Raw genomic sequence first — 24,627 nt, forward strand, 5'->3', positions numbered from 1 at the left:
TTTTAAATAAGTCTTTGATTTATTAGTATGACAATCTCTAACAACAGAGTGGGTCTTCCACTTGCAAGAACGCCGCTTCGCTTCTCCGTATCGGTTCATCAACTTCCGGTGTAACCGAAAGTACCCGGATGGGTTCCCCCGGTTCAATCATTGGTATTGCACTTCCGGGCCGGGACTTCCGGCCCAATCGTGGACTTTGATATCCATAATTGGGGTATGAGTTATAATCGCTGTAGTAGTCGTTATTTTCTTCATAAGTTGGGTATTCCCTGAGTGGTTTCCTGACTCGAGTTCTGATGCCACCTTGAGTTAGTCCCAATTCTTCCAAATCGGCTACTTCGTAGTCAAGACTCGAGTGTTTTTCAAGTTTTCGTGGTTTAGGTTTGTACTCTTTAGGTTCCGGGGCTTCCAAACTAAAGTCTTCTCCATAATCGTCGTCGTATTTGTTATAGTATTGATATCTTGCTTGTGTTCTGTTCGGATTTAGGGGGCGTTCCATTATTGATGCATATTGGAGAGCCGCTTGTTGCTTCCTTGCTGTTTCTTCATCCCAAGGGCCAAATGTTTGCATTTGGGGGGAATCCATGTTAAATCGTTTAAATTACACTTTTAATTTTGACTAAAGGGCCGAAAAAAGAATTTTGCTTGTCAATTTAATTTTAGAGGTGTGTCATTTTATACCACGCCTACTATCACTCTCAATCACATCGATGCTTCAACAGTTAAAACAGTCACATGTCCATTATAATCATTCTGATTCGTAACTGGTTTCCTTGCAATTGTCAAAGTTTTAGTAACTTCTCCTTGCTCCTCATCGTAGTACTCCTCCATCTCTAACTGCGTCTGATATTCGGGAAGCGAGACATCACTTTCATACCCAAACTCCGCCCCCATATCCTCCCACTCTTCCTCGTATCCTCTACTCGCCATATCCTCAATCATATACCCGCCTTCATCCCCGCCCAAATACCTCGACGATTCATCAAACGGTCCTCGAATCTCAAAACTGGGCTCATACCCCAACATCCCCTCATCATCCAAATACATTTCTTGCAAATCGCGCACAGTCAACCCCAAATCCTGTAACGCCCCAACATCATACTCCACTTGCGTGGGCCGTCTCCGCCCAGTATCAATCTTCGACACAGCTTGGATTTTCTTACGTTTGGGGCCTTGAATAGGCGGCGGTGGTTTTCGGAACGGCCCACGAGGCGGTGGTCTCGGTCCTTGACGGGGCGGAGCTTTGGGTGGAGCTTCCGTCCACGGTCGAACTCTCGTCGCGCGAGCTGTCCCACGACCAGGCGGTGGCCTTGCAACCCTGGGCGTGGCTACTGTAGTCACCGTCGTCGCATATTTATCCGCCTCCTTTTGCATTCGATTATACCTAACTTTAGCTCGGTCCATTTTCGAACGCAATGATCGAACTTCGGCCGTTCGCGATTTCACCGATTGAGTCGATGTGGAGGGCTGGGGCCCCCCGCGTGGGGGGCGTTTGGGGCCTTCGGCCCAAGGCCGCGCCCGACTCTCCCTCGCCGCTGACCGGTCGACACTTTGACGACTTGGGGCGCTCCTCACTGAAACACTTTGACGACTTGTTGCACTCCTCACCGACGTTTGACTCGGACGCTCCGCCCAAGGGCGTGATCTAGACGTCCTCGCTGCAGCTCTATCGGGGCGTGGCTCAGGGGGCGCTTTTGTGATTGGTTTCTTCACCGACGTCGATGATGGACGTCGCGACGCCTTTTCCGGTGCTGATTTAGCCCTTGATGTAGAGGGCGCTTGGAGAGAACCACGAGAAGGGCCACCACCAAACTCCTTCGAAATGACCTTCTTCGCCTCGACCCAAGGACGTGACCTTTGGGTACGCGCTGTTACACGATCGACCTGCTTCAGACGAGGAGGTTCAGCCTCCTTCTGGACTGTTCTTCGCGAAGGTGTTTTTGATACAACTTTCTCTTTTTTCGCCTTCTCTCGAGTCGTTTGTTTGTACTCAAATTGGGTCTTGGAGGTTTTACCCTTGATTGTTTTAGCTTTAGTTTTAGCTTTCGCCGCCGCTTCTTCGGCTTTTCGTTGACGTTCTGCTCGTGCTTCGGCTTCCGCTCGTGCCCTTTCGGCTTCTTTTCGTCGTTCATTGGCTTCGAAATGTCCCAATGTGACCGGATCTACCATACTTTCATAGCGTACGTCGGGGAACATCATCCGTGCCTCAACCTCCTCCAAACTCCTTGCTGTTCTTGCACATTCTTGCCAATCGGCATATTTTCGTAGAATTGCTCGCGGTTGGTTTTGGTACTCTGGTAGTTGGAATAAAGCCTCGACTTCGGGTGAGCCACGTGGATGACGTCTTGGTTCCGGTGTCAATTTCCGGAAGTGGATACCACTTCGAGGTGTCCGTGGTGGTGTCTGATAAGTCGGAAACAACTCCTCGTCTAAACCACCAGTGGCTTCATCGACAACAAGTTCGGTAATTTTCGGCGAAAATGGAGTGGTAGGAGGCGATGGAGGCGTGGCACCTGGAACCCACAAATCGGGTGTTTTAGGTGAAACAAGATCGGGCATTTCTTCCGTTTCGAGAATATCGCGGATTGGTCGAGGAAGATGGTGGGCGGGTGTTGCTTCACGTCGAGTTCGAGGTCTTCGCTGTGGGTGTACAATAGGTGGGGTCATTGGTGAAGGAAGGTTTGCAGGAACTGGTTCGTCCAAGTAAGTTAATCGATCATAAGCTTCGGCTTCTTCTACTATTCTTTGTTTTTCTTCCAATTCTTTATATTTCTCTAATTCAGCTTCGATTTCATCTTCTATTCGGCCTTCAAATATTGCCGCTTGTTCTTCGGCGACATCTTCAACCAGACGAGGTAAAATGCGTGGTTTCACACGTGGCCTATAATAAAACACGAGTTAAATAAACTATTTTTTATCAAGTCCTAGAGTGTTTCAAAATGATTGACATCTTGGTAGGTCATGGAAATTCAATTTTAAGGTGGCAACATTGGTACTTTCACAGTTCAACCAACCACTGGTTAAACACAACAAAAATAAATCTAATTTGATGTTATTTTGTTTAGTTCATTCGATTTTGCTCTTTTTGTGTCATTTTTGCTTTTTGCACGTTTTTCAAATGAAAACTTTTTTTTTTAATCTAATTTAAAATGTTGATAAAATTGATATTATTTTAGCTTGTTTCGCTCGATTTAGTTGATTTAGATGTTGTCAAAACGCGTCTAAAAATCACAAAAACGAATCTAAATTAATGATAGTTTGTCTGTTTCACTCGATGTAAGTGATTTTTGAGTAAAAATTGAGCGTGTCAACATGTTTTTCGACCAGAAACGCAATGATTTCGCAAAAATTATTTAAGAACAAACAGAAAATTTACTAAAAATTAAATAAAAACATTTTTTCTGAAAATTTTTTCAATAATTGGCTCTAAAACTAACAATTTATTTTGCAAGAACTTGTGAAAACACGCCTAAAAATCAGAAAAATCAAAACAAATCAAAATTCATAATGTCTTCTTTGTTTCACTTAATTTAACAAGTTTTTCAGTAAAAAGTAATCAAAAATAAGCAGAAACATCGAAAAATTTGATCGGAAACTACTTTTTTTTCAAACTAGTGAACACGTTTTCCAACTAAAATCTTACGTTTTCTGTAAGATTTTGCTAAAACAAACCAAAAAATTACCACATTAAATAAAAAAATCAAATAATGTTTGCCTTTTTCCAGTGTTTTAGCACACTTTTCAACTGAAATTTTATCAAAATAGGTTGAAAATAGTATTATTTTTGTCTTTTTCGAGTGACTAAAAGCGTTTTTAAGATAAAAACAAATTTTAACAACAAATTTTGCTAAAATTGTCTGAAAAATTACTAAATTAGATCGTTATGGACATTCTTTTAGCTTGTTTCGCTCGATTTAGTTCGTTTTTGAACCAGAGACTCATTTATTTTGCAGGATATTGTCAAAAGATGTTTAAACACAACAAAAATTAATCTAAATTGATGTTATTTCATTTGTTTCATTCGATTTAGGTCTTGAGTGAAATTTTGTCAAAAAAAATAGGACGAAAAATACAAAATATGGTCAAAAATCGTGTTAATTGCAAGATTTTGCTAAAACAAACCAAAAAAAAAACATCAAATTAAGTCATTATTTTCGCCTTATCAAGTGTTTTAGCATGTTTTTCAAGTAAAAACGTAAATATCGGGTGACTGTAAATGATTTGGTGTCAAATGTAAAATTTAATTTGGCAACCTTGACTTTCAAATTCAAACGTCAAACTTTTATAGGATTACCAGGTTTTTCGCAAAATTTAATTAAAAACTAGCCAAAAAATTATAGAATTAGACAAAATGAAATAATGTTACCTATTTTTGAATTTTTCGAGCGTTTAAGCACGTTTTTGAGTAGATTTGTTAGATTTATGTAAAAAAAACGTGAATCTTCGACAGTAATAAAAAAATCACATAATCTTATAATCTGGTGAAACTAGGTGTAAATCTGATAACTTTTCAGCTCAGATCTGGTGAATTTAATTATTTCGAGTTGTCAACACTGATTTCAACAAAACCGACTTACGGATGAACATCTCTGTAACGTCTCACATCGTAAATTGGTGCTGCTTTCGCCTTAGCCATCGTCTCTTCAATCACACCCAATTGTCTTAATGGTGACATTGGTGAAAATTCTGGCAGTTCTTCATCACCAAAAGGTGCTTCAACCACATCGATAAGATCACGTTCGGGTGTTTTCGGCGACTTTGGTGGTCCTTTCGGACCATAAAACCACTGTTGCCACATTTCCAATTCCATTTCACGCGGTAAAACAACACCAGCTAGAAGCTCATCAACTTCTTCATTATCCATAAACAATTCACGTTCCTCATCATCAACAACTTCAGTCGTAACTTCAGTCACTTCCTTATGACTCTCATCTGGATCACTTTGAGGCTCGGTAAAGTCCAATTTGCGTTTCTTTAATCTCCTCCTCAACGTCCGACGACGTGGCCCCTCCCTTCCTGGAGACTCCGGTGCTGGACGTCGTGTTAACGGACTCGGGGGATAATCAACAGGTGAGCCAATCGCCGGTAGTCTCCCCCTTCCACGTTTCCACGCCTCAATCTCACCGGCATCTTCAGGGGGTGGAGTCCCCGGGACACGCCTCTGTCTCCGCTGCTTGAACTGTTCACCAGTCACAAAATCAAAACCCCTCCCCTTTCCTAGTATATCCCCGTATTGCTCCCACTCCTCAGCTCCGCCTTGCTCCTCAATCACGTTACTAATCGTAGCCAATCGTGGCTCATGTTTACGCCCCATAATCGGCGCCATGTCACTCCCCGGTTTCCTCCCACGGAGTTTCATCACTTCCGGATCAGCCGTCACGGTGAAAGTTCGATGCGGTTGTGGTTTTTCACCAAGTAAATCGACACGTAATTGAAACATTTCCGGTGTGACAACTTCCGGTGATGATAAATCCGGTTGGCCAAAAATTGATGGTGGGGGTGTTTCCATCGCTTCAATATTATACGTATCCGGAAGATCAAACACATCCGGGATGGTTTTTTCCGGTGTAATGTGAAAATATGGTGCTTCACGTTTTTCTTCCGGTGGTTCGGCTCTTTCCGGTATTTGTGGGATGCGTTTAGTGTCCGGAGCGCGTGAATAAGTCCGGGGTTGGGGACCACCAGGATAGATGGTTGATAAACGACCCGGAGCCCCCTTATCACCCAACCGTTCCCGCCTCATTGCTACTCTCCTGGTTTCAGTTGGTGTTCTTGCTTCTTTCGTTGCAAGAGCAATTTTTCTTTTAAGCCCCATTAAATCAATTGGGGGGCTGTCAGGGGGTGACACCGGTGAGGCTAAATAACCAGGAGGTGTCTCTTCTCCCATTTCATCTGGAACAATTGTTTTGAACAACTCATCGTAGTATGAAGGAGGTTGAAGCTTCTTGTAGTGTTCTTGGGGGCGTTTTGGGGACACCTCCCCCTCAACTGTTGCAACTGGTCTCAATTCTTCGTATTTAATCTCGGGTTCTTCATACTTGTCTTGAAAGTACTCGGGGGGGTACTTGGCCCAAACTTGACTTGGTGTTTGTGGTATTTCAGTGAATTCTTCTTCAAAATGTGGGGGTGATGGTGGGATTGCTGAACGTGGATCAGTTGGGGGGCGTTTTTGGGGTTCCGGTGAGGGGTACCACGTTGACCAATCAATATCGTATTCATACTCATTAAAATCGGGTTTTTCCTCCAATCCGGGAAAATCCTTGGGGTCAAAACGTCGTCTTCGTGGGTCAATTGTATGATGAGGCACTACGACTGGAACGCCCTCTAATGCCGGTGCTGATGTTAACCAATCATGATAAATGTGTTTCATATCCTCCAATCGGCGTTGAGTTGGACTAAACGCCTCCAACTCCTCCTCCTCAAGCAATCCCAAATCTTGTAAATCTTCATAAGGACTCATCGGTGCTGTTTCTCCAAGTTCGTCCATTTGTTGATCGATTTTCTCTTGCAACGCCAATTGTTTTTCCTTCTCTTTGATAAACTCACGTTGAGTGAGACGACGATCAGGTGGTCTTGAATGTGGATCAAAACCTTCACGTGTCATTTGTGTTTCAATTAATCTTTCCATTGCTTCAAAATCATCATCTTCGGGTGCTGTTTGGTAGAATTCAGCTGTTTCTTCCTCAGCTAAAGACTCCAATTGTGCATCGGCTTTGTGATGGAAGTCCAAAAAGGCCTTTCTTTGCGTTTTGCGTCGCTTGGATGGGAATGGTATCGGTTTTTCTCTCGCCGAAGGATCAACTCCTGTTCTTCTCATATCCTCCTCAATCATTCGTTCCATTAATTCGTAGTAATCGTCTTCAACAGTTGGACTCAATTGACGTGTCTTGTTCAACATCTCATTGAAGGCATCCACGACTCGTGGGTCTTTACCCTTGTGACCTGGTGAAGATTTAGTTGATGCTGGTTCAGGCAATGGTGTTTTTGGACTTCCTCTTTCTTTTTCTTCTTCTTCTTCTTCCTCAATTTGGACTTCATGGTGGGTCAAACGCGGTGTTGGATGTCTGATAGGCGACCCCACATCTTCCATTCCAGCACTTTGCATCAAATTTTCATAAATTTCACGAGCTTCAGGCGAGAGATGAATCGAAACGTCATGGTCGACAGCCACATCGTGGGATTTTGGTAACGGTGATTGTGAACTTTTCGCAATTTCAGACATTGATTCTTGAAAATCGTCCATAGTAACTACCAAAAAATATCAAGTGACTTAAATCAAATAAACTTGACTTACCATCAAGTGATGGAACTTGATCATCAGGAAGTAATTCCAATTCTGGGTTTTCCTCCATGAAATCTTGTAAGTCTTTTTCTGCCTCGGCTTGCCATTGGTCGAGCATTGCGTCATATTCGTCCATAAACGGGTCAACAACTACTGAATTAATAAGAAATCACCCATCTAAAGTACCAACAACTTACCATCTTCTGGTTCCTCCTCAATTGAAGGTTCTGAAAGTTGGGGTGAAAGTGAGAGTGAGGGTGAGGGGGAGCGACTAAAAGGAGACGGTGATGGAGATCGACGAGGGGGAGAGGGAGATGGAGTGCGACGAGGAGGGGGCGATGGTGTGGGAGATCGACGAGGAGGGGTTGGTGTTCTGGGAGGAGCTGCAGGCGGTCTTCCCACGCCTTTTGGTGTTGGAATTTTTCGCACTTTCTTTGCAAGAGGCGGGGCTTGAGGTGAGGCAACTCGTTGTGGAGATAATTCAATAGGAGCCAAATCGTGTTCTTCTTCAAATTGTTTCAAATCGTCCATGGCTTCGTGTTCTAGGGCTGCAAAATGGGCGGCCATGGTATCCTCTAAAAAAATTAGTCTCAAAAGTCTCAAAAACTTCTAAAAATGTAACATAAGATTATTTGGTTCATTTTTAAAGTAGATTTTTGTCAAAATTTTGGTCGATTTTTGGGCACCCGGAGCGGTCTATTGCCAATAACTCCGGACTTATGTTTGGTACCGTTGGAAAGACAATTTAATTTTCTATCATATACAAAAAAGATCATTGTTCTACGATAAATAGTTACCGAGAAAATTGCTAGTAAAGGCAAAAATAGTCAAAATCCATACTCCATTAAAACTTGTATAAACTATTAGGAATTTTGCGGTTTTCTCGACATCAATCGACTCATCGGAACATTTTACATTCAAATGAATTAAAATATTAACCATTTTGGACGTAGCCTAGTCGCAATTCACGTAATAAGAAAAAGAAAAAAAATTTTGAACACTCCCTCGTATAAATTTTGGGCTTACCTTCAAATGAAGGAATTTGATCATCTGGGATTGGTTCCACGTCGGGATTTTGGTCATAAAACTCCTGTAAGTCCGCCATGGCTTCGGCTTCCATCTGTTTGAGCATTGCATCGTACTCGTCCAAAAACGCATCATCCTCTACCAACCCAATTAAAAAAAACAAATTTTTTCCACCCAAAACTTACCTTCTTGGGCTGCTTTTTTCTTCCCCTTGATCGCTTTAGTAGCTTTCGGAGGAGGCTCCTCCTCTTCGATCACTTCCGGTACGACAATTTTCGGTTTTCCGATTTTTGATTTGCTCTTTTTTTTCTTCGGAGGTGGGGGTGGAGGCTCCGCCTGTTTCTTCTTTTGCGCCAATAGTGACGCTCGTGTGGGCCGTGCTTTGGGAAAGGGTTTTTTCGCGGGCTTTTTCTTGTAGATTGTTTCGACGGAAGCCATTGTCGAGGAGGCTGGTGGGCGGAAACTTTCCTCAGTAGGCGGAGCTGTTTCCTCCACCTCCCCTTCAAGGAATTTGGCTTCGAGGAGATTGGAACCCCAACTGGGCGGTGCGCGGTCTTCAGGAGGCGGGGATAGTTTACCAATGGGGCGGGAGGGAGGCGTGGCACCCAATGACGATCTTTTCGTGTCTTTTTTCCTATTGGTGTGGGGGGATTAATGGGGGATTTAAGTTTGGTCAAATTACTTTTTGGGAGGTTCTTCTTTTGGAGGTTCAGGTTCGGAGGGTGGTTCTGTGGATGTGGTGGGAGGTTCTTCGGGCGGTTTTTCGAACAAGTCGGGCGTTGATTGGGCAGCTGCGAGAGTGGGGGGCGGAGTGCTCACTTCTAGCATGCTTTTAGCAGCTGAAATTTTGGGTTATTTAAGTGTGAGTGAGCAATTGGTTGGGAACCTTTCGGGAGGAGTTGTTTATCGACTCGGTACCATGTTTGTAGGGGGAGTTTGGAAATGGCATAGTAGGCGTGAGTACCAAAATTTTCGATTTTTTGTACCGCCACATATTCGAGTAAATCGGCGGAAAAATCGGAAATGTAGGGGGGGTAATCCCCGGATTGGCCCAGACGCCGTTTCCGGTACTTTTCCCGATTTTCATCTTGTTCCCCTTCGATAATTTTCTTCGCCACGTCTACCAACTTTATCAAAGTTTCGTAAAAAAAACTAGGAAGTTTGAAACAACTCACGGTTTGGTTTTGTGGAAACTTCTCGAGTGTTTGCACCGAATTCGGGTGCTGCGTGAAAGGGGGCGCAAGCCTTTTCCTTTGTAAAACAAACAGAAGCAATTTCAAATAATCCAATTTAATTTTTTCATCGCTGCCCGAGTCCCCCGTCAGCTTTTTGACCCAAGCCGCGGCCAAAACCCGATCTGAAGCAAAAAAAATCGACAATTTGTCAAAAATGGGGGCACCTACCGTCGATCTTGGGCAAGTTCAAGACAAGCGGCTTGGTGAATTTCAAATAGAAATCGAAATCGGTGATATTTTCCATTGCGAATTTAGTAAATATTTCGAAAATTAGACCATTTTTAAAATTTTGACATGACTTTTGAAAGATTATTTATTTTAGTAGCTAAGCAACGTGAAACAAATGATTTATTTGTCAAGATTGTCAATGGGGGTGGAGGAGGTTCGAGCCCCAACTTGGGGGGATCCTCTCGTCGGACTCGATCGGCGCCACCAGAAACATGACCCTTTTGCCGTCCCCCCTGACCCTCCGTTCCAGCTTCGTGGCGAAATCGTTCTTCTTCTCCTCCAACTCCCTGTCCTCTGCGACCAAAATTAGAATTTTCGCGCCGTTTTTCAAACACTAACCTGTCACCGCCATCTTTATTTGCTCGTCTTCGTCGCCCAAATCCGGCCCTTGGGGCTTCTTATCAATCCCTGAGGGAAAAAGACTCTTATCAAACCTGTCCCAAAACGTTATCGGCTGTCTAGACATGGCGTAATAGCAATGCACCCCGAAATCCTCAATGTCCTGATAAGCCACATAATTGAGTAAATCCCCCGAAAAGTCACACGCGTATAACCGCGCCCGGGGGTTTTCATCACTCCGACAAACCTACAACATCTTATTATAGAACCAAACAGGGGTACCAACCCACTTCAGGCGTCTCAGCCAAGTCTCTGATTTTCGAGGGGTGCTTGTTGAAAGGGGGGCCCAGTTTGCGTTTCTGGAGGAAGTAGATTAGGAGTTTGACGTAATTATTCTTCTGTAATTCGGAGAGAGAGGAGTCCTCGACCAAACGCTTGAGCCAAGCACAAGCCAGGGATCTGTCTAAGGGGCAAAAATAGAGGGATTTTGGGGGATGAAGGGTACCTGAGAGGGACGATAGGGCGAAAATCAGGGGCTTGGCACATTTTACATAAAAGTAGAGGTCGACAGGGGGTGATTGGGTCATGTTTAAGTACACAGAAATTTTGACGATGAATGATGATAAATTGTCAAAAAAGCATAAATTGGTGTATTGTTGGTTGCCTACCCTACCATTTAATTTTTTTTCTTAAGGATTTGGTTTGGGTTTTTAATAAAACACAACAATTAAGAAAACTATTTTATTTCGTAACAATGTGACATACGACTACAGGTCGTCCCGTTATAATAAAAAACTCGAGTTATTTGTAAAAATCTCGTAATCTACGCCACTGCAAACGATAAGAATTCGGTTATGGCACCTAAATATGTAATACTTGAAAAATACTCTAGAGGAATAAAAAAAATTAATAAATAAAACTCGCCGAACTTGCATTAATTGTATTGTTTCGTTGACATTTTTTCAAAAAAAATACATTAATTAATTATACAAAATCAGTTCTACACTTAAAACGTATAATTTAAGTAAACAAATTCACAAATAGTTTGTTCTTAGAATTCTAAAAAGAGAAATAGAAATGAGGTATATGAAGAACTATTCCTAATAGAAAAACTTAAAATTATAAATAAAAATAGCAATCAGCTGCCCGCTTAATTCTGATTGTCACTATTGAAAAAAACCGAGGAAACTGTCTCAAAAAAGGCACTTGTCTTGCACCTATTGCAAAGAAAACGAACAAAATCGCTGTTTGTTATATACAGAGCGACTCTGTCGGTAATTTCTCCAAAAATTATAGTCCCGGAATTAGGCATCTTATTACTATCGTTTTTAAAGCACTATACAAGTTTATGTGCATTTTATTTGCTTATTTGCCCCCCCTCCCCTCAAAAAAACAATTACAACATACCGTGGCAGTGTAACAAAACGACAAAAACAGACTATAAAAATGAATTTTGAAAATTAGCGCCATTTTCATCGTTGTAACAAAAAATAAATTAGGAATTTTACGTTTTTTCAACGTAAAAAACTCAGTCGATCGGTTTCACCTGTGCCATAATCTTCCCCTCCCACAATGGAAGCACTTCACTGTCGTTACTCACCTCTTCGTGGGTCACTTGATCTTCACAAACCGTCTTGAAGAAAAACCTAAACCAATCATTTAAGACACAAGTCGGTAAAAACGAACACGACATTACCGATAATTTCCTTTTTTCGGCAAGTATTCTTTAAATTGGCGTAAAGTAATCTGTGATCCTGGTATTTTCGTCCTGTAAGGAAACTGTTCATCGCAGAACGAAAAAACAACAATCGTCACATCCTTCTGACCTCGGATCGATTTACGCAACGTTGATTGGCCACTTTGAGCAATCTCCGGGTAGTACTTCGACGATCTGAACAAAAGAACCAATCAGTAATGCTAATTTGATTTAGCCACGCCTACCTCTGTTTGGACCGCCTTCCGCCGTCGTCCTCCGTCAAACGCCTCCTAATCTCCTCCAATTGTATATCGGTATTGGGGGAGGGCAATGGTGGCATACTTGGATCAGCAATGAAGGGTTGTGCCGGTCCTGGCCGTTCCAACGAATTTGATCTTGAACCGTACTTCTTCGCGTACTTTTTCCCCACTGCCATTTCGCTGTGGGCGTGGCTAGGGGCGGTCTTACCACTCCGATCCGATTCCATTAGCCACGTCAACACACGAGTGTCTTTCGCCACAGGTACGACCGATATCGTGTCGGAAACGACCGAAACGCCGCTATCGGTCAATTCCGTGAGTGTCTTCTTCGTCGATCTACGACACGATGTAGCACGCGAAAATCGATCATCGTTATACTCGGGACAACTTTTCGATTTCGGGAGACGTTCGGACGACTCGGCAAAATCGTGTACATTACCCGAATCGCCGCTAAATATCGAAAACATGTCTTTGTCATGACGACGCGTTCGTGATTGGCTCCAGCGGCCGCGAGGAGGTGACGACACCTTCGGACTGACCAATCCTGGCGAGATTGATAACGAATGATCCGAAAACACACGAGAGACATGCTCGTCGAGGATATCCTGATCGTTATCATCCTGAAACTGTATACTCGATTCGATATCACGCGTTTTCAACTTGTCATCCAATGAACTCAACGAATTACCCTAAAATGAAAAATAAATTCCCCTAAAAATTAAAATGTCACTAGAATCAAACCTCTTTCAATCGACGATGGAACAACTCCTCATTCTCTTGTTCGCGTTTGAGATTTTCGAGTTTTTTAATCAAGATAGCGGCGTGTTCTTCAATTGGTAGACATTTATTATTACTCATATCCATGCGTTGGGTTCGTGGGATAAATCGTTGATTCATATTGATTTCCTTGTTACGTGCGGTAAATTGACGCATTTGTTTTTCTTCAACTGATTTACGATAAGAACGACCAGATCTGCCATCACTGAGAAGAAAAATAATTGACAATCGAAGAAAATGGCGTCATTGGTCATGTGACAAAACTTTTAATAAAAACTACGGCATGCATTCATGCAACCGTACCTTTTTGAGGGTTTATGTACGAAGTGTTACTGGTAAGACTGCTCCCTACTTTTTCAAGAACGGAAAGTTTGAGCGATTTGAAAAAAAAAGTTTGTTACGCCACTGGTTTAACATTATATTAAACCGGTTTTTAGCATTTTCTATTGAAATAAAACAATATTTTTGTCTTAAATTTTTATTAAACGCTAAAACATCAACAAAAACACTTTTTACACAAAAAAAAAACGCAATTTTTTGATAATTAAGTTTCATTTAAAACTCGAAAAAAGAAAGACATGTGTCTAGGTTCATTTTTAATTATTTCTAAATATCGAAAATAAAATTCCTCTTTTAACACATAAACTGAAAAGTGATCGTAATACGGTCTTAAAATTGTTTTGCTACGCCACTGTTTTGTCATAGCAAATAGTGTGAAATAAAAATAATTCAAAGTGATTAAAGCATTAATAATTTTTTTAAACAATCTTTAAAGGCTCATAACATGCCAAATATAATCCTAGATAGACCTTAAGGGCACTAAAATATCCAAAAAGCTTAAAATTTAATTTTTTTTCAGTTGAAATAGTGTTGCCAACATGGAAACAAAAAATCACCAGAGTTTGATGCTACCAAGTTTTTACGAATTTTCGTTAAAAACTGAATAAATAAAGGTAAGTAACCACTTCTGGGTTCAATAAACGTGTTTCCAATTCCTTTAGTTTGTAATAAACTTCATATTTACACATTTAACACTTCGAGAAAAAATGAAAGTGACACAACCTCACTTTCAAGAAATTTTCAATTAGTTCAACAATATTTAAAGCCCCAAAATATGCAAAATACAGTTTTAAGCAAACCTTAAAGGCACTCAAATTTACAAAATGTTAAAAATTTAATTTTTTTTTTCACTTGAAGTATTGTATTGCCAACATAAAAACAAAAAAAAAATCCCTACGTTACTACACCAATTTTTCATACAAATAAATAAAAGTAATTAACGTCTTGTATGCACAATAAACGTATTTCTAATGTTATTAGTTTGTAACAAACTTGACTATTTACACATTTAACATTGGAGTATGTCAAAAGTGACATAACCTCACTTTCTTTTACTTTAAACAAACTCACTCAAAATTCGCTCCAAACTCGCCGTACTTCATGTTATTCACCCTTGTTATAGTTAAAATTATTTCCCCCGACACAAAAATCGAAATTTTGGCCCCCTTGTTTCAATACTTACACATTGCTCTCATTTATGGACATATTGTCCGATTCGGTCCTCGCATCCGAATGACTACTAAGCGACTGCTTTTCGCTATCTTGTCTCGAAACCGGATTGTAGGAATTGTATGCGACGTGAGCCCCACTGCTTCGGTATATCAAACTACGCAATCACACGCAAAAAAAAGAACAGAAAAAAATAAAGAGCAACAAACAAGCGTGAAGCGGTGGAAAAATCTCCATTTGTGTGTTACTTACCCAGCATAGGTCTCCGATTTGGGGCGAATATCAAGAGCACGATGTTTTTGAGATCTGAGAAGCATGTCTTTGGTGAGACGAACAGTCGGCGTGTGATAACCAGTACTAACACTAGCTGTACCTAAACAGTGCTGTTTTTTTGAAAAAAGAAAATGAAATTTTTCAATTGTATGCACCTGGAGTTAGTAAAAGGGGCTGTTGCGAGTTGAGACTGAATTCCATGTCTTCGTGGAGGGTGGGAAGGGGGCCCAAACCACTAGCCAAGTTGCCCAAGTCTTTGTTACTGAGTGAACTACTGGAAGAGCTTGATTCGCTGTTAAAATCGTCGCTACTTGCATTCTCGACTGACTATTAATCGAAAAAAAAATTAAAAATACTATTTTATTCGCAATCACAACAAATTTGAAATCTTAGTTTGGCGACACTGATTGTCAAATTCAAATGTCACATTTTTATATTGTGATTGTGAGAATAATTAAAGAAAATGACAATTACTTGGACATATTGCAGATAGATGTCGCTTTTGAGGAAGTTGGGGTAAGTGGTTTTACTAATTAAGTTTTCGATTTGTGCTTGGGCCTCGTCGAAGAGCGTAATTGGTGGTTCAAGGCACTGGGGCGATTTTAAATTTTTCATTATTTGTTTTTTCAGATCATCGTTGATTTGTAGGGCCGATTTTAAAAAATACGTCCTGAAAAAATTACAACTAAAAACCGGAAAATAGCCGAATCAAGACTCACTTATAAATTAATTTAACCAATTTTTGTATATTTTCAACTTGATCGTGATTTTTCAAGCCTTCACAAGCGAACCAAAAACGCAATGTATCGGCATAATGGGGGCCCTCCGATTCGAGATAACGCAAGAATAACTTCACACCGTCCGAATCCTGTAGGAGATTATGTAAGGATTCGGCCCATGCAAGATAGGCTGGGGGTTTCCCGTGACGCGACGAAGGCCTATAACTGCTACCATCGTCGTAATCAAACTCTGGAAAAATATTTAAAACAAATTAAAATTTAATTTTTCAATTAGGGGGGCTTACTTGGAACTGGAGAGGAAGACTTGTAGTGTCTGCGGTCCATCTGAAGTGGCTGCGCCCCCCGCTCCGACGCGTTATAGGCTCTCTCCTCTCCCAATGCGGGGGGCCTCGGCAATGTATAGTCGAAAGTGCCCTCATAGATCTGCTGTTTGCCACTGGACCTTGCTTTTTCCCGATCGTTCATGTCGACAAAAGCCCCCAATACAAGATGGGCCACTTACAGGGGGCAGAACGTCTCAGATTCATCATGAAAACTAAAATTTTTTTTAATTAAAATTTTGAAAAAAAAAAGTCAGGGGGGCGCATAACGCATACACCCCCCTTGATAATCCCCGCATCATAAAATAAATCAAACATGGACGCTAAATCGTAGCCCCTTGGGGTGTGGTAGCAGACTCTTCGATCAATACCTCGAAGAGCGTCCGAACAAAACCATACAATGCGCAGCCCTATTCTTTTCTTCTACACGCATTATTTCGTAATGGATCCCTAGTTAGGAATTATTAAATCATATTTAATAAAACCAAACAAAAGATTTTTCCCAGGTAGGGAAAAAAAATCAAAACCTGTCATATCCAATTACATCATTTTACCATGAAATAATTTCGACGAAAATTCAATCAGGCGTAGAAAACAACACACAAAAGCCTAAACCATGCAAAAACATACCACATTTCATCAACAGAAAGCCCCACTGAAATATTATTATGATACACCATCGAAACACACAATACACCTATTATCCTATTATTATGAAAAAAAAAAATTATTTATTTTAATAATTCGCATTCAGCTGCCACTTAAATCAGCCCCGAAGCGTCTGTTATGATGGACAGACGAATAGGAAATGTTCAAATGCTGCAATGAACAACTGAATCAAGTCGTTCGAAGAGTTCCTTCGATCGATGAGTTGGTAGACAAAAGGGGGCTCTACGCTCTTTACGCTCTTTTCATGCCACCCAGTTCCTTTTTAACAACGCTCCTAAGGCTCATTTTTATTACTTAAACCAGATATTGCCATGGAAATAGAGAGAGAAATGAAATGGGTCCAAGTCACCATCAATCGATGAAGCCCAAAGTTTAAAATTTTTTTCAAGTCTTTTGTGAGCAACTGACGCATAATGAGGGGCACACAAGGGGCGATACACCCTCAAAAACTCACAAAATTACCACAATTCTAACAAATTTTGCATAAATAATCACCAAAATTATTTTTTACAATTGTGACAAAGTAAGTGAGATAATTATACTTGTAACGTCGCCCCCTTGAATAACAAGCCCTTGAAATGAATACCAAACACAAGTCACCTTATTCGCATTACGATAATGTTGTTTTTGAGTAATTATTACTTCAAATTGTTAAAAAAATAATTTTTGTTTAAATTGTGTTGTGATGTATGCAACCAGCAATACACAGTTGTATACACAGTTGCATACCCTACACTCCCATATTTCGTAATTAGACAATTTTAACGTGGTTTATGTCGCAATTAACTCCAAATTAATCACATAAATCACAAAAATAATAAAAAGTGATCGGTTGTGGCCAAGTTTTATGTCTTTTATTTTTTCCGCCTTGAACTGGTGTGAAGGTATTAATTAAAGTGATCGCCGTCGAAATCGTGTCTGTGTTATTATAGGGGTGAAAAGGGCCACGTTAGTGTATAATTTAACGGTATTTTAAGTTATAACCACTTAATTTTAGGCGGCGTAAAAAAACAAAAAAAAAAAAAAACAAAATACGAGACTTGAAAAATTTTGGGGCTCTTCAAATTGAACAAAAATGGGAAAAATAACGAATTTATGGTTTTAAATGTCAATTTTCCACGTTTAATGCAAAAAAACACATTGAGTTTTGATTATGAAAACATAAACTGAGCAAAAACGAGGGAAATACTGAATTTAGTTGCTTTGGTTTTAAATGTCATTTTTCCACGTTTAATACAAAAAAAATATTGCGTTTTTGATTATGAAATACAAATTGAGCAAAAATCAAATTTATGGCGTTGGTATGGTTTTAAATGTGTTTTTCACGTTTAAAACTAGGTAAAAAAAAAATTGCATTTTTGTCTATGAAAACATGAGTTTTTAAAGCTTCAGCGATTCAAAATTCGACTAAAATTACTAATTACGTCCTTCATAAATGACAATTAATTAATTGATTGTTAAGCTATGATTTTAACGCCAACTCTGTCAAAAATCTAGAATTTTATTTTGAAATGTTTCTCGTAATTTTTTTTCAAAATTCGTCAAACCGTGAATTAATTAAAGTGCACGTCTGCGTTCATAAAAACACTCTGTATATAAAGTATGTAAGTAATGCAGGTTTTGCTTCGACCGACGTCTGCTAGAAGAGAGAATGTCTTGTATCAGGGCCGGTCTTGCTCTTTGTTTTAATTAAATTCGGAAAAAAATCGCGTTACCTTCGGAAACAATCAAGCATCACGACTGAAACACGACTGAAAACCGCCAACTGAAAACTGAAATCGCGGGAAAACTTTTCAGGATTTCCCATCGGTAACGCACGCGTTTTACTCTCAACCAATCATCGTCTTTCTTCTAGACCACCACGTGATTATCTTATCATTTATTCGTATTAAAAATGACAATTTTCGAAAGCCGGTCCTGTTTCACATCTGTCGAACGGTATAGAATGCGGTGTGGGGGGACGTGAGAGGGGGGGCTGAATGGCGGGCGGCACAACTTCTTTGAAGCCCAGAGGCAGCCAGTGGTACCGCCGCGGTTGCTGACCCTCTAGTGTCGGGTACCCAGCAGTACCAAACAAATGCAATTTTTTGACAGGTGTTTATTGCTGTCACACAGCACACTGAGATTACTCCACGCTATCTGTCATTGATTGATGATTGTGTAAATAATTGTCAAGTTGGCGGCGGTAGATATCAAACGCGGAAAATGAAATTAAAGAATTCCGAACGGCGAGAAATATTCAATTATGACGCGAATTCCGGACTCGATATGAAAATATCGAATGGTCAAGTGGAAAATTCAATTCGTGTTTCAATATTTGGAGAATTTTCACCCCGTTTTAAATCCATTTCCTGGTACTAATAAATACGTGATAAGACCACAGGTAATTTACTCGCGTACCTGTATAATTACAGACAGACAGTTGGCCCTGGCTTTCGAAAAGCAAGACAAAAAATTGGATATGTCTCGGGTTAGAAAGAGAGAGAAACGAGGCAAAAGGACCGATTCTCGGAAAATAACTCACACACTGAGGGTAGTTTGTATTTTTATTATTAGCGAAGGCCTAATCCAACAGACAGGGGCGTGTTTGGGTTTTCTTGAATGACATGTTTATGACTACCAATTGAAGAATACCACAGTGTTACCAACTTAGTCGAAGCAAAGTCGAACAATTATTATATTAATTTCTGATCAAAACTGAAATTAAGTTGGCAATACTGATTATCATATTTAAACGTCACACTTTTACAGTCAACTGTCATTCATTTCCGAAAGACGACCGCCACCTGAACCAAAATAACATCACCAATAATTCAGTGTTGCCAACTTAATTTCAGTTGAGTGAACTATAAAAACAAGTATTATTATAAATAAGATAAGACAATTACTTTTGCCGACAGTACTACCAACTTCACTGAAGCAAAGTCGGAAAATTATTATATAAATTTCTAATCGAAGTGTTCTTTGACTTTGAAATTAAGTTGGCAATATTAATTATCAAATTCAAACGTCACATTTTTATACTCAACTGTCATTTATTTTCGAAGGGCGGCCGCTGGCATAGTCGCCACCTGAACCAAATCAACATCACTAATAATTCAATGTTGCCAACCTAATTTCAGTCAAAGACATTTTGATCAAAAAAACATTTACTGGGTTTAGAAATTGAATAAAGTGAAATTTTAAGAAATTTAAAGACCTAACATGAGAATTATTTTTGCCGGCAATGTTACCAACTCGATCGAAGCAAAGTCGAAGACTTATTATATAAATTTCTGACCAAAATGATTTGTAATTGAAATTAAGTTGGCAATATTGACATCAAAATCAAACGTCACACTTTTATAGTCAACTGTCATTCATTTCAGAAAGACGGCCGCCACTTAAACCAAATTAACATCACCAGTAATTCAATGTAGCCAACTTAACACAATTATTTTTAGCCAACAGTACTACCAAATTAATCGAAGCCAAGTTTGACAATTATTATATAAATTTCTGATCGAAGTGTCCTTTGACTTTGAAATTATGTTGACAATATTACCTATCAAATTAAAACGTCACATTTTAATAGTCAATTGTCATTAATTTACGACGGGCGACTGCTGGCATAGTCGTCACCTGAACCACCAATAATTCAGTGTTGCCAACTTAATTTCATCAGAAAACATTTACTGGAATTGTTAATTGATTAGAATGAAATTTTAATAAAGAAAATAACAATTATTTTTTGCCGACAGTGCTACCAATCGAAGCAAAGTTGTATTATTAAGTTGGCAACATTGATTATCTAATTTAAACGTCAAACTTTTATAGACTATTGTGATTCATTTCCGAAAGGCGACCGCCACCTAAACCAAATTAACATTATCAATAATTCAGTGTTGCCAACTTAATTTCAGCCATTTTGATCAAAAAAGCAATTACTGGGTTTATAAACTGAGTAAAATGAATTTTTAAGAAATAAAAGGACAACATAAAAAAATATTTTTTCCGAAGCAAAGTCGGAGAATTATTATATAAATTTTTGACCAAAATGGTTTGTAAATGAAATTAAGTTGGCAATATTGACATCAAAATCAAACGTCACACTTTTATAGTCAACTGTCATTCATTTCAGAAAGACCGCCGCTACCTAAATTAACATCACCAGTAATTCAGTGTAGCCAACTTACGACAATTATTTTTTGCCGAATGTACTACCAAATTAATCGAAGCAAAATTTGTCAATTATTATATAAACTGATCGAAGTGTCCTTTGACTTTTAAATTAAGTTGGCAATATTAACTATCAAATTGAAACGTCACATTTTTATAGTTAATTGTCATTCATTTTCGAATGCTGCTGGTATAGTCGTCACCTGAACCAAATCAACGTCACCAATAATTCAGTGTTGCCAACTTATTTTCATTAGAAAACATTAACTGGATTTAAAAGTTGAATAATAGGAAATAAAATAACAATTATTTTTCGCCGACAGTGCTACCAACTTGAATGAAATATTAACCGTCAGCGTATTTTTTGTATCTTTTAAACCGGAAATTCTCTTGTATTTCGATAGAAAAAAACTCAATGGAAACGAATGACGCAGCGATTTATTTCTTTTGTTAGTGAATGGCGAAAAAAATCGGTGTCGAATCCGCCCCCCATACTAAGAAAAGTCAACAAAGTGTCGGTCTCAAAGCCATCTTCGACACTTAAAAAATAATAAAAAAAAACACACACACACAAATGAACAAATGTCGCGCCCCAGCTTCATCAAAGCAAGCGAGTTTATAATTTTTAAGTCCACACAGAGTGGAGACAAAGAGGGCGATATTAAACGTGAAAGGATGCCGCGATTCGTCGTTGTTTGATGACAGCGGCACCTTTGACGTCGGCGGAAGGTGTTTATCGAGGGCGGCTATGTCCTTATTTATTCAATTTTTTTTTTGGTTGAATTTATCGGTAAAAAAAATCAAGTGTGTGTGGTGTGCGGTGTTAAAGTCAAGGTCGTCACTAAAACCGTTCGCATGTACAATGTTGAATATTTGATCAAGTCGCTCGGGGATGGAAGCTAAAAACAAAACACGAACTGGAAAACAATTACACACCTAGCCGACTTCGATCTCGGGAGGATTTTGCAGTTGACAAGTAAAACGCTTGATCGATGCTCGCTTGTCTCGGCGGCCGTGACGGATCGTCTTTTGTTTTTTTTTTTTTCATGATGCTGCTACACAACAGACGACTTGATTTTACAAAGCCTGCACGTGAATCGTAGATGGCCAAGATAGACCGGTTAATTAACTAATTAAAGGAAGCGTTCGCCGCCGTCGTAGTGTGCTGTGATTAACGGTTATAGTCACGTGACCAATTTTTCGACACCGGCCAACTTTCTAATCGCGAGATTACCGGAATTTGAAATTTTCAAACAATAGACAACTAAATCCCTAGAAAAACAATCGCATATCGGTTGCAGTTTGCTCATGAGAATGTTGGTGTTTGTATCAAATTTATGATTTTTTTTGTTAACACGAGTTTTCAAACTCGAACATGTTTTGATAGTGAATCACGCAGGATTATTCATGAGAAAACTCATAAATTGCAATGATAAAAGCCGTAAAAAAGTCACGACGCTTTCTATTAGTTGGCTGTGATGTTCAATTTCAAAATGTTAAGTTGGCCGTGACATGTAAAACAACCCAAAACGTCAATGTCAATTTGACACTTTGAAACTAATTCAAATCGATTTCAGCTGACAATGAGAACTTTAATTTGTCAAAATAATTAAAAAAACTAAATAATTTTCCAGTTTTATCATAAACAAGTATCAGCGACATTAAAAAAATCAAAATATCGACGTAAATTAGTATTTATTTTTTCATCAAGTTGCCCGACAGTAAATCGTCGTTGTTTTGTTTTAATTTGATTTATTGATAACAAAATAGCTGTTATCTTAGTTGGCTCCGGTAAAACTTTGAATACCAGTTGGCTGTGAAAACTACACAAATGTCAATAGATTAAAATTTTTTGAAATTTTTGTAAAAAGCGCTTTTTTCTAGTCCCGAAAAATCGATTTTCCCACTCCAATTACAAGCAATTAACTCTTTGTTCCCTTCGGCCATAAATAAAGCACAAACAAGCCATAAAATTACAGTGTTGGTGTCTCGCATGTCTGGCCACTATTTTGCATAATTTAGGCCCAATTGTCACTATCCCCCGGACCCGTCCCTGTGCTCTAACCTAACAAACCAATCGCCCCCAAAATCGGGCTAAAGCTTCCCCGGGGCACTTTTCACGCCCGAAATGAGCGTCGCAATGGAAAACTCGTCAGGAAATCACTCACCTTTTTCGCGTCCGGTGAAAATCCGAATGTTATTTTTGTACGGAAAACATAAACACAACACATTTTTTCAACACTGAAACATTTTGACGGAAGCGACGTGGGGGTGGAACGGACGAACCAAAACACTTCTTCGAGGAGGAAAAGGGAAGAAATTAACTGTAGTTTTTAATAATAACTAAAGAAACTTTAAAGAAGCACTTTTTATCACGTATATGTTGAGGCCGCCATGCCATGAAGAATGAGGGATGGCGCCACCAACGTGCCAACTGTTGAACTAATCAACGCCTCGACCAATCACAGAGCAGGAATTTTTCAACCGCTAAATTTTCGAATTTTTTTAGAAAAAATAATTACTATTGTGGCACGGAAAAGTGCACAATAAACTAAACTAGTTATTGTAGAAAATTTTAGCCCGTAAGACACAGCTTTTGTATAACAAAAAAACAAAATTATCACACAATAGTACGTGTATTGTTGGTTGCCTAGCCTCATAGTTGAAAAAACATTCTAAAACCATAATAACAACCATTATTTAACAGACCAAACACAAACCAGTAACGTTTAATTTATTTAACAGAAAAACACAAACAAGTCACGTTTAATCACATAACGCCACAAGAATTAAAAATTTGTATAAAAGAGCAAACCACTAAAGAGTAACCATCTAATTTTGTTATGTCTATTTATAGTTTGCTTTATACTAATAAATCAAAATTACCAATTTGCTTGGAACAATTGTGAACTAATTAGTTGTTTTAATTATTCCCTTAATTATTTTTGCCCAACTGCTTGTAAATACTTGTGTTTCGACTCTGGCGATCTATTATTTTTATGTTTATTGTCAAGAACAACCCTAACCTCACAATTGTTTATATACTTTTTTCAGGAAAATGTTTTAGTGTAGCGAGCCCCAATTTTGTGAGATGGACCCCTTTGAGGGCTTTATAACCTCCGACATCACTATCAAGGATGAACCAGTCGTGAAACCGGAGCCCCCTGTCGCGCTCCAAGCCGACCACTTCCCCTTCAAATGGACCCCTGACGGCTTCAAGTGCCCCTCTTGTCCCTTCAAAACGAAAATCGAGGGCTGTCTCCTCAACCACATCGAGAAAAAACACCCCGAAATCAACTTCAAACGCGAGAAAACCCTCAAATGTGGCCACTGTTCCTACCAAACCGAGCACAAGTCGCATTTCGCCAGTCATGTTTTGAAAAAGCACACCCCCGAGGCCCCCTTGCAGTGTCAACAGTGCCCCTACGTAGCCGTGACGGAAAAGGGCCTTCTGAAACACCAAAACAAACACAAAGCCTCTCTCAAGTGCCCCCAGTGTGACTACAAGGGCAAAGCCCTAAATTTACTCAAAGTGCACATAAATTACAAGCACACCGAGTGGCTTAAATGCAACCAATGTGAGTTTAAAACAAAAGGCAAGCGGAAATTAAACAATCACGTGACCAAAGTGCACGAAACTTTGACGGTTAAGTGTGAGAAATGCCCCTACAAGGGGGCGACGAAGTCCGATTTGGGGGTGCACCAAGAGCGGGAACATTCACAGTACGAGTGCCCCCATTGTGACTTTAAATCCAAGTACAAGGCGGGGATTACCCGACACTGTTTTTACAAACACACGGTATTTGATGAAATCAAGTGGTTGGAGTGTGAAAAGTGCCCTTTTAAGGCCAAAACCGAGACTTTTCTTAAAGTTCACGTCATTAATGAGCACACTGAAGCGAAAGAGTGAATTGAGGCGTGGCTTGACTTAGTCCCGCCTGGTAGGCGGGGCTTGGAGCAAACTCATGTTCAAATTTTATTTAATAAATGTCAAACACTAAAACGCGTGTTTTGTGTCATTTGACCTAATTCCGTAACGCGAAATCGCTATTGTTGCATTTGGTCTAATTCCGGTAAGAGCGAAGCTACTTTCACGCGCCCTGCTGTTATTCTCA

At 39.7% G+C, this 24,627-nt stretch overlaps 4 protein-coding genes across 7 annotated transcripts; 1 reads left to right on the forward strand and 3 right to left on the reverse strand.

Moving 5' to 3' along the window:
* Positions 1–698: 698 nt before the first annotated feature.
* LOC123016341 (titin-like) lies at positions 699–9,916 on the reverse strand. The gene is made up of 10 exons (XM_044416682.1): positions 9,712–9,916; positions 9,484–9,665; positions 9,195–9,435; positions 8,991–9,147; positions 8,494–8,942; positions 8,309–8,446; positions 7,480–7,857; positions 7,295–7,432; positions 4,578–7,248; positions 699–2,881 (listed from the first exon to the last, which is right to left on the reverse strand). The coding sequence occupies exons 1-10, from the start codon at positions 9,785–9,787 to the stop codon at positions 703–705; spliced, it is 6,609 nt and encodes a 2,202-aa protein (XP_044272617.1). The 5' UTR covers positions 9,788–9,916; the 3' UTR covers positions 699–702.
* LOC123016348 lies at positions 9,839–10,760 on the reverse strand. The gene is made up of 4 exons (XM_044416697.1): positions 10,616–10,760; positions 10,401–10,573; positions 10,111–10,357; positions 9,839–10,065 (listed from the first exon to the last, which is right to left on the reverse strand). Exons 1-4 carry the CDS (start codon positions 10,695–10,697, stop codon positions 9,908–9,910), a joined length of 660 nt encoding a protein of 219 aa, XP_044272632.1. The 5' UTR covers positions 10,698–10,760; the 3' UTR covers positions 9,839–9,907.
* A 270-nt stretch (positions 10,761–11,030) lies between these two features.
* Positions 11,031–22,933, reverse strand: LOC123003915 (axin). 4 transcript variants are annotated; one of them, XM_044396970.1, is made up of 11 exons: positions 22,681–22,933; positions 15,650–15,900; positions 15,345–15,594; positions 15,100–15,295; positions 14,781–14,952; positions 14,605–14,719; positions 14,366–14,509; positions 12,808–13,048; positions 12,052–12,755; positions 11,807–12,001; positions 11,031–11,756 (listed from the first exon to the last, which is right to left on the reverse strand). In XM_044396970.1, exons 2-11 carry the CDS (start codon positions 15,828–15,830, stop codon positions 11,639–11,641), a joined length of 2,316 nt encoding a protein of 771 aa, XP_044252905.1. In that variant the 5' UTR covers positions 15,831–15,900; positions 22,681–22,933; the 3' UTR covers positions 11,031–11,638. The 4 variants fall into 4 exon arrangements, with proteins under 4 accessions (XP_044252905.1, XP_044252904.1, XP_044252907.1 ...); XM_044396969.1 differs by having other exon boundaries at positions 14,605–14,725; XM_044396972.1 differs by lacking the exon at positions 14,366–14,509.
* A 670-nt stretch (positions 22,934–23,603) lies between these two features.
* LOC123004147 (zinc finger protein 513-like) lies at positions 23,604–24,422 on the forward strand. Its single transcript, XM_044397264.1, has one exon. It carries the CDS (start codon positions 23,604–23,606, stop codon positions 24,420–24,422), a length of 819 nt encoding a protein of 272 aa, XP_044253199.1.
* Positions 24,423–24,627: the final 205 nt, after the last annotated feature.

This window comes from Tribolium madens, unplaced genomic scaffold, assembly GCF_015345945.1.
Source record: "Tribolium madens isolate multiple individuals breed KSU strain unplaced genomic scaffold, Tmad_KSU_1.1 Scaffold_1;HRSCAF=32;Tcas5.2_LG8, whole genome shotgun sequence".
Lineage (NCBI taxonomy): Eukaryota > Metazoa > Arthropoda > Insecta > Coleoptera > Tenebrionidae > Tribolium > Tribolium madens.

What these genes read in the sequence shown, in the direction of transcription:
- LOC123016341 (XM_044416682.1), bottom strand. Translation starts at nt 9,787, where the DNA reads ATGGAAAATATCACCGATTTCGATTTCTATTTGAAATTCACCAAGCCG. An exon ending in GAACTTGCCCAAGATCGACG is followed by an intron (nt 9,666 to 9,711) that starts GTAGGTGCCCCC and finishes TTTTTGCTTCAG; the next exon opens with ATCGGGTTTTGGCCGCGGCT. An exon ending in AGTTTCCACAAAACCAAACC is followed by an intron (nt 9,436 to 9,483) that starts GTGAGTTGTTTC and finishes ACTTTGATAAAG; the next exon opens with TTGGTAGACGTGGCGAAGAA.
- LOC123016348 (XM_044416697.1), bottom strand. Translation starts at nt 10,697, where the DNA reads ATGACCCAATCACCCCCTGTCGACCTCTACTTTTATGTAAAATGTGCC. An exon ending in CGCCCTATCGTCCCTCTCAG is followed by an intron (nt 10,574 to 10,615) that starts GTACCCTTCATC and finishes TTTGCCCCTTAG; the next exon opens with ACAGATCCCTGGCTTGTGCT. An exon ending in AATAAAGATGGCGGTGACAG is followed by an intron (nt 10,066 to 10,110) that starts GTTAGTGTTTGA and finishes TTTTGGTCGCAG; the next exon opens with AGGACAGGGAGTTGGAGGAG.
- LOC123003915 (XM_044396969.1), bottom strand. Translation starts at nt 15,830, where the DNA reads ATGAACGATCGGGAAAAAGCAAGGTCCAGTGGCAAACAGCAGATCTAT. An exon ending in AAATCGGAGACCTATGCTGG is followed by an intron (nt 14,510 to 14,604) that starts GTAAGTAACACA and finishes GTGATTGCGTAG; the next exon opens with TTTGATATACCGAAGCAGTG. An exon ending in TCCATCGTCGATTGAAAGAG is followed by an intron (nt 12,756 to 12,807) that starts GTTTGATTCTAG and finishes TTTTCATTTTAG; the next exon opens with GGTAATTCGTTGAGTTCATT.
- LOC123004147 (XM_044397264.1), top strand. Translation starts at nt 23,604, where the DNA reads ATGGACCCCTTTGAGGGCTTTATAACCTCCGACATCACTATCAAGGAT.